The 11,386-nt window shown below is 47.1% G+C and overlaps 1 protein-coding gene across 4 annotated transcripts in view; it reads left to right on the forward strand.

Annotated features, from left to right (window-relative positions):
• LRRK1 (leucine rich repeat kinase 1) overlaps positions 1-11,177 on the forward strand; it is a 105,744-nt gene extending 94,567 nt beyond the window's left edge. For all 4 annotated transcript variants that reach the window (XM_077828354.1, XM_077828355.1, XM_077828357.1 and 1 more), the window contains 3 exons: positions 4,941-5,785; positions 7,593-7,694; positions 9,636-11,177. In XM_077828354.1, coding sequence (XP_077684480.1) covers positions 4,941-5,785; positions 7,593-7,694; positions 9,636-9,813 — 1,125 coding nt within the window. In that variant the 3' untranslated portion in view covers positions 9,814-11,177. The remainder of the gene's footprint in view (positions 1-4,940; positions 5,786-7,592; positions 7,695-9,635) is intronic.
• Positions 11,178-11,386: the final 209 nt, after the last annotated feature.

Below are 11,386 nucleotides of genomic sequence, written 5' to 3' on the forward strand. Positions count from 1 at the left end.
GGCCAGGCCAATCACCAGGAGGAAGTGCAGGCAAGGTCTGCAAGAAGCTAAACTGTTTACAAGTTAAAGAAGTATGGGCTGGATGAATGGACTATAAGGTGGATAGAAAGCTGGCTAGATCGTCGGGCTCCACAGTAGTGATCAATGGCTCCATGTCTAGTTGGCAGCCGGTATCAACTGGAGTGCCCCAAGGGTCGGTCCTGGGGCCGGTTTTGTTCAATATCTTCATTAATGATCGGGAGGATGGCGTGGATTGCACCCTCAGCAAGTTTGCAGATGACACTAAACTGGGAGGAGAGGTAGATATGCTGAAGGGTAGGGATAGGATACAGAGGATTGGGCCAAAAGAAATCTGATGCGGTTCACCAAGGACAAGTGCAGAGTCCTGTACTTAGGACGGAAGAATCCCATGCACCACTACAGACTAGGGACCGAATGGCTCGGCAGCAGTTCTGCAGAAAAGGACCTACAGATTACAATGGATGAGAAACTGGATATGAGTCAACAGTGTGCCCTTGTTGCCAAGAAGGCCAATGGAATTTTGGGCTATATAAGTAGGGGCATTGCCAGCAGATGGAGGGACGTGATCGTTCCCCTCTATTCGACATTGGTGAGGCCTCATCTGGAGTACTGTGTCCAGTTTTGGGCCCCACACTACAAGAAGGATGTGAAAAAATTGGAAAGCGTCCAATGGAGGGCAACAAAAATGATTAGGGGGCTGGAACACATGACTTATGAGGAGAGGCTGAGGGAACTGGGATTGTTTAGTCTGCGGAAGAGAAGAATGCGGGGGGATTTGATAGCTGCTTTCCACTACCTGAAAGGGGGTTCAAAGAGGATGGATCTAGACTGTTCTCAGTGGTAGCAGAAGACAGAACAAGGAGTAATGGTCTCTAGTTGCAGTGGGGGAGGTTTAGGTTGGATATTAGGAAAAACTTTTTCACTAGGAGGGTGGTGAAGCACTGGAATGCATTACCTTGGGAGGTGGTAGAATCTCCTTCCTTTGAGGTTTTTAAGGTCAGGTGTGACAAAGCCCTGGCTGGGATGATTTAGTTGGGGATTGGTCCTGCTTTGAGCAGGGGGTTGGACTAGATGACCTCCTGAGGTCCCTTCCAACCCTGATATTCTATGATTCTAGAGCTGACAGTTTTGCTGAAGGAGTCACATAAGGCCTGTTGTATTAAGCGGTCGAGGTTGCTGTATGGAATAAGCCTCTAAAGAGAAAAGAATCTTGCACTAAGGTAGATGGGAACATTGGCCTTTTCCAAGCACAAGAGCCAGCTAGCTGATGAAACTTGAAGAAACACGCAGTCAGATTACTGCCCTGGGATTTTGCTCATAAGGGAAATACTTCTGACTGGCTATATTTGGGAAGACAGATCCAAAAGAATCGTTTCCCATGCTTCTTTTCTCATCCAAAGGAAACATCGTAGACATTTGAAAGAAGCAGAGTGAAGCCCTGAAAATAAACTCTCCATCTCAAAAAAAACCCCAAAAAAACAAAAAACCAGAGGAATTGAAAGTGTAATTTTGGAGGTTAATTTTTATGATTAATTCTGATGACCAGATAACAATGAAATCCTCCAGACCCCCAAAAAGCAACTTCCTTTTCAATCTGTTTCCAATATTTTCACAAAGAAAAGCAAAAGAGAGGTTGGAACGTGTGTTGGGACCTGGCCTGCATAAGGAGCCTAGAACACATAAAAACAAAAGCTGCATTTAAAGGCTGTAGCCTGCCAAAGTCTTCTGTGCCAGAAGGATCAGCCAGGGAAATGGGCTGGGGGAGCGACAAAGTCTGTGTTGTTTGCGGGCTTCGTTTACATGGTATCTGATGAGTTCCAATAGGCTCGAAGCCTTACACTGTACTGTAGTTATGAGGACAGAACGTCTTGGCGCAGGCTCATCCTCTGTGCTGTACAGTATGGCACACGCCCCCATTTAGAGGCCATTCTCACTGGCACAGCTGGACTTTTGGCAGGCCAGAGGCTTCCAATGCAGTTTTGTTTCTGTGTTTTCGTTGGCTCTTCTCTCCGCTAAAATGTCGAAAGTGAATTCCGAGAAAGTTGCTTCACGCTGATGGAGGACGCTGTGCTGCTTGGGTTTGGTCACTTCTTTTAATATCGCGGTTTGGAGACGTCTGCCTTACGTCCACCACCTCCCAACGCACTGGTGCCTTGATAGCATCAGTGAAGTGTATAGCCCTTGTGAGCATGTGGCTTTCATAGCACTTGCATGTTAAGTGGCTAGCTCTCTTACCTCGGGACATGCTGTGACAAATGTGGGTTCAAGCCCCGTCTTGGGTCATGCCTTGCTTTCCAAAGTGTTGGGGACAACCTCAGTGCCTGAATAAAACAGGTTCTAGTGCCCAAGGCTTGAGTCATGCTGAGCTTAAAATGGCTGCTGAATTTGCCTCCACAGTGATCGTGTTAACGTAGTCTAAGTGTTTTGTAATATTCCTTGGGCTGTATTGGGCCCGATCCCCATCTAGTGTAGTTGGTGCAGCTGCGTTGACTCTGAAAGCTACCTTGTTCTGTTCGGTTGTAGCTGACGCTAACCAAGGAGATCAAATAGATTTTTGTGATGCTAAGCCAAAAGAAATACATCACTTGCTAGCCAGACTGTCCTCTCCCAAGGCACTCAGTTGCAGAGGAGTTTAAAAGATCTAACAGTGACTCAGAGCTGGGGATGGGGGCGGAAGGAGTGAAAGGTCAGAGAATAGCTTTCACTGTCCGCTAAAGCCTGCTAAAATGTAGCTAGTAGAACTGACTGAAAAATTCCCATCAAAACTCTTTAATGTAAAATGGCTTTCTGTGACGTAATGTTTAAGACACCCAGAACTGCGAGCTACTATGTTATCCCTCTGTCTTAGCAAGAGTGAGAGCTTTGTTACTGCTAAGATGTGTCAGCTCCCTACTGCACCAGCCTGTCTGCCTTGCAGCAAACTCTTCAAGATTGCCAGTCTAAACTTGGCCTTACAGGTAACAGTCAGTGAACCTCAGTTCCCCACAGATATCCCACTGCAGTGTCCTGTCACTCTCACTGGACACTCTTAGAAATTTCTGTGTTCGCTGCCTCCAAAAGGGCAGAGCACACATCAGCCTGTCAGTGTGAAGACTCACACTTCCCTTTGATACGCAGCATGGAGATGGTTTTGTAACAAAACAAGAATAGGTTTGTTAACACAGAACAGAGATCTAAATGACACTAAACAAGGGGGAAAGAGACAGGTCTGGTTGCAAACAAAACAAAATGAAACACACTTTCTAGTGACTAAAACTTAATCTTAGCAAGTTACAGTCTTTGCCTAAGCCGTTTTCTTACTCACATAAATACTCACATAAAGTTACCAGCATCTCCAGCCTGTCAGACCAGGGGATACAACTTTCACAGGCTCACAGGTTGCTGTTTCCAGTGTCCCCTAAGTGATGGGTCACTCAGTGTCTTTTTGTTCCCCTTTATGTTATGGATATAGATGCTGATTTTTGACCTCTTACAACCGAAATGGCCTGTGACTCACCTCCTTGTGTGACTGCCCTTCTCCCTGGTTGATAAGCAAAGATCTGTGGAGGAGCTTGGGCTAGAATTTCTTAGTTATACACAGCGGAGGGGCCTTTGGGAGGGCCCTTGAGCTTGGAACTCATTCCACCCGCCTTGGTCTGAAATAGCCTGAATTTGCTGACCTTTTGGGTATGCTGCAAAATGCATCTTTGTACCAAGAGTGGGTCCTGGTTTGAGGGTTGGTACCTAGGAAGGGTAAGGTACTTGTCAGGGTCTGGCTGCTGGGTTTGGTTTTCACAGTATGATAAAGTATTAAGAGGCACTGAGCACCTGGGATAGACACATTCTTACAGTCTGATACATTGGAAAAACCCAGCTCCATCTCTCCTGTGAGGTGAGTGTTATTCTGTCTGTTTCACAGCTGTGGGAGCCGAGACATAGGGAGGGTTCTGGTACATGCCCGTGGTCTCACAGTGAGTCAGATTCCCAAGATACCCATTTCCCCGTCCTCTAACCACTGTCTCCCGTGTTTTCACTGTCATTGGGATGACCAGGCCAAGCAGAAGTTCTGACAGGCTGTAATGTTCTTTCTTGATGGCTGTTTTGTTATGCTTTGAGCATTCTGCTGGGGAGCAATGTTGCAGAATAGCAATCTGTGCTGTGCATAATTAGACACCTGACTTTGCCTGCCACACAAAGGAGACCCTCTAGCTGTGTGTTGAGAGTGACTATGCTGCAGAATATTATGGTTTGGCTATGACGAAATCCGTGCAGCGTGCGACTTGCTCACTGTGCTGTAAGTTGCCACAGCCAGTGCGTGTTCGTTAATCATAAGCACCTCTGAATTCTCCATCGTGCATGTCAGCCTGTCAGCTTGTTCTCTGAAGTGCTGCTGACATCTCCATGTGCCTACAACATAGTCTGGGGCCCCAGACCTGCAGCCTTCATCTGGATGAGTCATGCTGTCAGATTAACCACTGCTAGAGGTGCAGTTTGCATGGCATTGGGTTGAGGATCAACAATTTCATTTTCTCATTGGTCAGAGTGGCTCCCCTGGCAGAAACACCATTCTGCTTTATTCTCGGTTTGAACTAATCTGGACTTGACCAGTTGGGTTTCCAGGTACATGATGGCTGTCTCAGAGTGTATCACAGCCGGCGTTTGTGCCTTCAGGGTGGGCTGCATGGCCCATCTTTCCTCCCATACCTGTAAGGTGATGGGGGATGGATAGGGCTGGGTAGAGGGAGCGGGGGCGTTGTGTGTATAGGTTCATTAGGCTTTTTAGGTAGTGACGTTGTTGTGGGGTAATTTAATTTGCTTTTGGGGTAACAGATCAGTCTATTCTGATATTGTTGGGGCACCCAGAATATTGGATGGGGAGCTCTCTTGTTGCAAAACTGTAAACGTCTACATGGAGAAACAAATCTCTCTCTCTCCCACAGAACTCCTACCTGGTGCTGGCCGGACTGTCAGACGGACTTGTGGCAGTTTTTTCAGTGGCACGCGGCATCCCAGAGGACAGCTGTTCCTACTTGTGCTCACACACTGCGAATAGGTCCAAGTTCAACATCTTGGACAGTGACCCCCGGCAGAACCCCTACCCTGTGAAAGCCATGGAAATAACCAACAGCGGGGCTGAGGTCTGGTACAGCAATGGCCCTGGCATTCTCATCATAGACTGCGTGACCATAGATATAAACAGGAGGCTGGAGCCCTACAGCCCTCCATCTGTGATCACATCTATGGCGTGTAACTCGGAGTACCATGGGGAGGAAGTGATTTGGTGCCTGGATGATAAAACGAACTACCTGGTGATGTACCATACTGCAACCTATCAGCTCTGCGCACGGTACTTCTGTGGCGACTGCAGCCCTTTAAGAGACATGTTTACAATCCAGCAGCCTTCCGCAGGGATCCCTGCTACAACAGCTATACACAGGACTGTGCTTGAGAGTAACTCTTTGGCTGACATGAGCATTATCTGCAGCCCAGAGCTGGGCACACAAATATTAAACCATCAGGACTCCCTCACAGACTATTGCTCCATGTCTTCTTACTCATCCTCCCCTTCTAACAGAATAACTAGGTCCTTCTCCAGCCTGCCGAGCTCTCCTGCAAGCTCATCCAGCGTGCCTTTCTCCATGGAGTGCGAGGAGTCCAACAAGTTTCATGAACTGATCCCTTCCCCAGACAGATCTGAAAATGATGCTACACCAACAGATGAAAACGCATCGCATCTCCAAGCTGTAAAGATTCTTCCAGTAAAAGACCTCATCTGGATCCCTAGGTAAATCCCTCCTTAAAGTACATACTCAGCAAACCAGATCCGAGTCACAAGTGGAGCATGAGTCCGTTTGGGTTTAAGGAAGCTCTCAAGGACTTGGGTTTTGTTTCTAATTGTAATTTCACAGCAAATTTACCCATGGTGGTGACTAGCAATAAGATACAGCAAAAAAACTACGTAACTGTCCCAGAATTTCAAGTTAGAAACCAACGTTTCTACAACTTTTGGATGGTATCTAGTGTTGCCCCTTTGGCAAATTTGGGGTCTTGCAGGATTGTTTCCATTAGGACAAGAAATCCTGATACAAATCAGGTGTATTCTTGGTGCCATTTTATTTACAAAAAAATGTACTCAAAATCCTGGTTCCTTGGACAGAGTAGAAACAAACATCCGCAGGCAGTTTTCTTGCCCAGAAATCCCCAAGCCTGCCACTCCTGTGAAACCTCTGCCCAAGAAGCTGTCTCTCTGTCTCCTCTCAGGGTCATGTTCGCTGCTGCTTTTGCTGGCTTTCTGCTTCTAAGGCAGAGGTGAAAGTGGGCTGGTACGGGCTGGTACAGCGTTCCAGTAAGAAGTGGCTGCTGGTACTGGCCTGTACACAGGCCACATTAAAGCACAGCCGCGACAGCGCTTTAAGGACTTTAACGTCACTGCCCCTTTTGCCGCCCCACCCAGGGCCGCCGATGGAGCCTGGCGATTTAAAAGGGCCCAGGGCTCCCGGCCGCAGCCGCCACTACCCTTTAAATCGCCCCCCCAGCCAGCATGGAAGGACAGGCTGGGGGACACTGGCCCTCAGCCCCGCCCCTTCTGCCCAAGGCCCCGCCCCTTCCGGGAGCCCGGAGCCAGTCCCCCATACCAGTGAGTAATTTACCTTACTTTCACCCCTGCACTAAGGGTATGTCTATGCTGCAATGTAAGCCTAGTGTTAGTGGAATTGGAGTTAGCGGACCTTGGGTTAGAAAACCCAGGGCTTCAGCTTCTACACTGATTGTCAACTCTGGGTTAAGAATTTTCTAACCTGGACCCGAACCTGGGGCTCCAGCGTCCGCACCGCGGTATGGAGATCTGAGTCGGACCAGCCATATCCCAGACTTCCTAGCTGCCTTCCAACATGGAGCTGCTCTAGCCCTTTGTTCATGGTGCAGTGTGGGAAGACTTGAAGGTCTGCCAAACTTGATTGTCCAGAGGACAAAGAAAGTGAGCCAAAAGGATTGTGGGATACTTGAGCGCATTCCCTGAGCATGAGTCTAGTGGGGCTGTGTCCACACTGGAAAGCAATAGGGCTTTTATCCTGGGTCCCGGTTTGACTCAGGTTTGGACCCTCCACCTCCGTGGGGTCCTTCAACCCTGAATCTGAGCCCTGGGTTAGCATGATATGTGTGTAGAAAGAAGGGGGTTAGGCTTGAGCCTGAGTTCAAACCCCCTAGGCCTACATTGCAGTGTAGATGTATCCTAACCTGCACACACCCTGCTACCAATATCCCTGCATTTGTAGCCAGGGAAACCCCTCAGTCCACATGGCTTAATGCTGACCTGCCAGGTGGCCTTCACTGGCCTATTGCTTTGAGTGGGCAATTGTCTGCAATTGATTTTACTACATAAGTAACTTGATTGCTCCTTCTTTTGAGCCTGAAAGAGAGTGTTTGGCACACCCATTGTCTTTAACAAGGTCTGTGAGCCTCTTTGGATCTCAGACCTATCCCCCTGCTGGCAGCCTTCAGCATAAGTAATCGGAAGAGCTACCGTACATGTGCTTTCCCTGACTGTCCGTGGCCCACGTTGTTGAGCATGACTGTCTCTCTTTTGTCTGTAGGAGAGGTGGCGACATCATAGTTATTGGGCTGGAGAAGGAATGTGGCATGCAGCGCGGCAGAGTCATAGCCGTATTGAAGGCCAGAGAACTGGCTCCCTATGGGTGAGATTGAATTAGAGCCTGTATTTCATGATCACAAAGGATTCCATCAGGGGAAATGCACAGTCAGTGTTTGAGTGCAAGGCCTGCAGTCCTCCAATTGGCCTCTCTTCTTTCAGGGCATTCTAGTGTGGATTCTACACCATAGGGCAAGCTCCCAGCTGGAGGAGTCACTGTGATTAGGCTCCAATTACACAGGCAGGCCCCCCAGTGCAAGTTAGAGCAGCCCTGAGGCTGGGGTGGCCCTGGATTGGTAGAGCAGAGCATGCTGTGACTGTGCCCCTTCTGCTCCTTATACTGGGACAAGCAGGAGAAGCTGGGGTAGATCTTCTCCCACGTGCCAGATCAATCCAAGCTGGCTTCTTCAGGCAATGGTCATGATCTGCCCCAGAAACATCACAGCAAGTTGCATCTCCAGCTCTCTAACTAGCTGCCTTGTTTCTGAGGCTGAGTCAGTGTTAGGATAGTGCCTCTCATTTTGCAAAATGTGATGTTGTGATAACTCTTGGCCCAATCCTGCCAGGTGCTGACTTCCCTGGGCTTTGCAGGCACCGGCACCTGGCAGGGGTCCTCAGTGCTTGGCAAACTCAGTCTCTGCATGAAGAACAAGAAGTGTATTTACTACAGAGTGCAGTGCTTGTCTGTGGCTTCATTCACTCAGAGCAGGTTGAAGTTCTGGCTCTAAACAAGCACCTTTGTACCAGCTGTAGCTCCTGGCACTCCGTGGAAAACAGTTATGGACGTTCATTTAAAATGCTTCATGTAGCAACTGAGCTTCCAAGTAAATAAATAACCATGGGATAGTGTGGAGTTGTTTTTTGCTGACCATTTAAACACCAATATGTGATTGTGCTGTTCATGGCAAGACAAAACAACTAGAAGTTAAGCTGTGCTGTGTGTTATTAATGGCCATTTATTAATAAATCAGCACAGGTAACATGAAATCAAAGCCTTGCTTTCATTCACTTCCGTTGTTCGTTTGTGCCTTGGCATGTCAGGTATAGTGCTTTGTCCCTTTTGTTACCTGCATAGGCCCACTTAGCTAGGTGGACTCGTTTCAGAGATTCAGCTGATTTAAAAAAAAAATAGGAAAGAAAAAGTATGGGGAATAGAAGACCAGATGAAATGGCCATTGCTAGGCTTGTCCTATTTTACAATATTGCAGCCTTGCTGATTCAGGCACAAAATCCGTCGACTCATCCTTGACCAGCAGGATGAAAATGATGAAAAAGCCAACAATATTGCACTCCCAGTGGCAACAAATTACTTCCCCTGGGTGTGGAGGCATCTGCAAGGCTGCAATATCGCTAAGATGGAGCCAGATACTGTACTGCGCCTCTGAGGAGTGGAGGGGAGGGAGGGAGAGGAGATGACTTCCTTGGGGGCTGCTCTCACTTAGGACAGCTTCCCCACAGCTCCAAAATACCAAACTCTCTAGCTACTCCCACCATTCCTGTTTCCCTTGCCCTGGTGCTGGGGCAGTTCCCCAAGGGGCAGGTCCCTTTCCTTTATCCCAGCACTCCTTTATAGAGTGGAATCAATCCATTATTTGGGTCTTACTAAATGCATGATGGGGCAAATTCTGCCACCTTTCCTCACATTGAATAGGGCCGCACTTTGTGAGCAGCCTCCTTGAAATCAATGGGATGAAGGTCTATCGAATCTGGCCTTACATTAGTTCACAGTACTGTTGTAATCAAAAGAGCCTCGTAGAACTATGTCACTGTGTTGGGGTTTTCGGAGGGAGGTGAGGGTTGCTATTATGTAACTAGTAGTAACACAGCTTTATGTTTTCCTGTGTTAAATATCTCCAGCTGTCTTAGAAAAGCAGATTCACTGACTGTAAGACAAACTCTAAGCAGCCAGCACTTCTCACTTTTGCTGGGCTGTCTGTTTTCTGGGAGAGCTGCACTCCATTCTCCAACCCTGTTCTTGCTTTCCCAGGGCGCTGGTCGAAGCTGCTATCGTAGCAAGGGACACTGTTGTGTGCTGCTTTGAGAACAAAAACATGGAATGGTGCCTTGCTGTCTGGAGGAGCTGGGGTGCCCGAGAGTTTGACATTTTCTACCAGTCCTATGAAGAGCTGGGAAGGCTTGAAACCTGCATGCGAAAAAGAAGGTAGTGCTTGTCAAATTTAAAATCAAGCATCCAGGAAGGACAGACTACAGGGAATGGAACCTGATGCCCTTCAGCATTCCAGCCTGGGCACTTTTGTATCCTTAGAGAAGGGTTTGGTTGTTTTTTTTTCCACATTTGCTGCTAAGGAACACTGCAGGGTTCTTGCAGAAGCTATCTCCTCTGCAGTGCATTTGCCAGAGATGCAGAAGACCAAACTAGATACCTTTCTGTTTGTTTCTGCCTTTCTTTTCAGCAGGGGATAGAGATGTATTAAGTCCAGAAAGCGGGTGATCTCTCAACAATGTTGCCCTAATGTGTACCACCCTCCTTAACCCTCCACCCATTTCCATTCACTTCTCTATTTTGAGCCACCTTTCTTCCATTGTAAATTCCCTCACAATCCCCAAACATCTGGGCAGCTGCTGCTTAGGTCCTCATCCAAAAGAGCTTCGTTAACTACACAGATATGCATCTCTCTCTCCCTCAGAGACTGAGCTTTTACACAATACTCCTATCACCTGCTCTCCCAATGGGTGAGAGCCCAGCAATAATCCTTCAGTGGCCAATATATTTCTGGGCTGTAAAGATATTGTGATACAGAGTTACTGTGAAAGACCCAAAGATGATGATCTGTCATTGAATACTGCACAATCTCAGTACATTAATGAGCTATTTAATTGCACTGCTGCAAAGTAAATTGTACACAAAGTCCAATGCAAAGCAAAACATGTCAGCACTTCAGATGCTTTACCAGTTGTTAAGAGAAGGGAGTAATTTAATCAGCAGAACTTGGAAATGGTCCATGCCCCTCTGTTACTTTCCTCTGTAAGGTTTCAGAGTAGCAGCCGTGTTGGTCTGTATTCGCAAAAAGAAAAGGAGGACTTGTGGCACCTTAGAGACAGACCAATTTAATTAAATTGGTTAGTCTCTAAGGTGCCACTAGTACTAAGATGCTACAAGTAGTCCTTTTCTTTTTCCTCTGTAAATACATTTGGAAGTAAGCTCAGTTTACTGGTATATAAAAGTGTCTGTTATTTTTTAGATAGAGTTGCTTATATAGTTTATTTTTCACATCACTAAGGTCACACTGGCCCCTGGAAAGCATTGTACCCAGTGTACACACAATCCCATTATCATAGAATGTACAGAAGAGTGTAAAAAGTGAATCAACTCCTGATGAATGAATGTGTACTGTGTATTGAACTGTTTTTATACTGAGACCCTTATACTAAGTTTGAACATATATGCAAGGCTGCTTGATGTAGAATTAGCAGGTTAAATGTCAGATTTACACTTTTACTGCAGGCTGTTAAAATAACCATCAGAAGCAAAACGTATCTCAAAATAAACAGACTCCTCCAAGAATTACATTGCGTCAGTGTCACCGTTTATTGGCGGCTGGTGACTGCATCAGCCACTGGATGTTTGCACAGCTCCATGATCAGGTCAAGAGTTGCTGTATCTGATTAAAATGCAAGCCTTCTCTCAGGGAACAAAGGGTAGGAATAAATGGTAAATTTTCAGACTGGCGAGGGGTAACTAGTGGTGTTCTCCAGGGGTCAGTCCTAGGACCAATC

Source organism: Eretmochelys imbricata, chromosome 10, assembly GCF_965152235.1.
Source record: "Eretmochelys imbricata isolate rEreImb1 chromosome 10, rEreImb1.hap1, whole genome shotgun sequence".
Classification (NCBI taxonomy): Eukaryota; Metazoa; Chordata; order Testudines; family Cheloniidae; genus Eretmochelys; species Eretmochelys imbricata.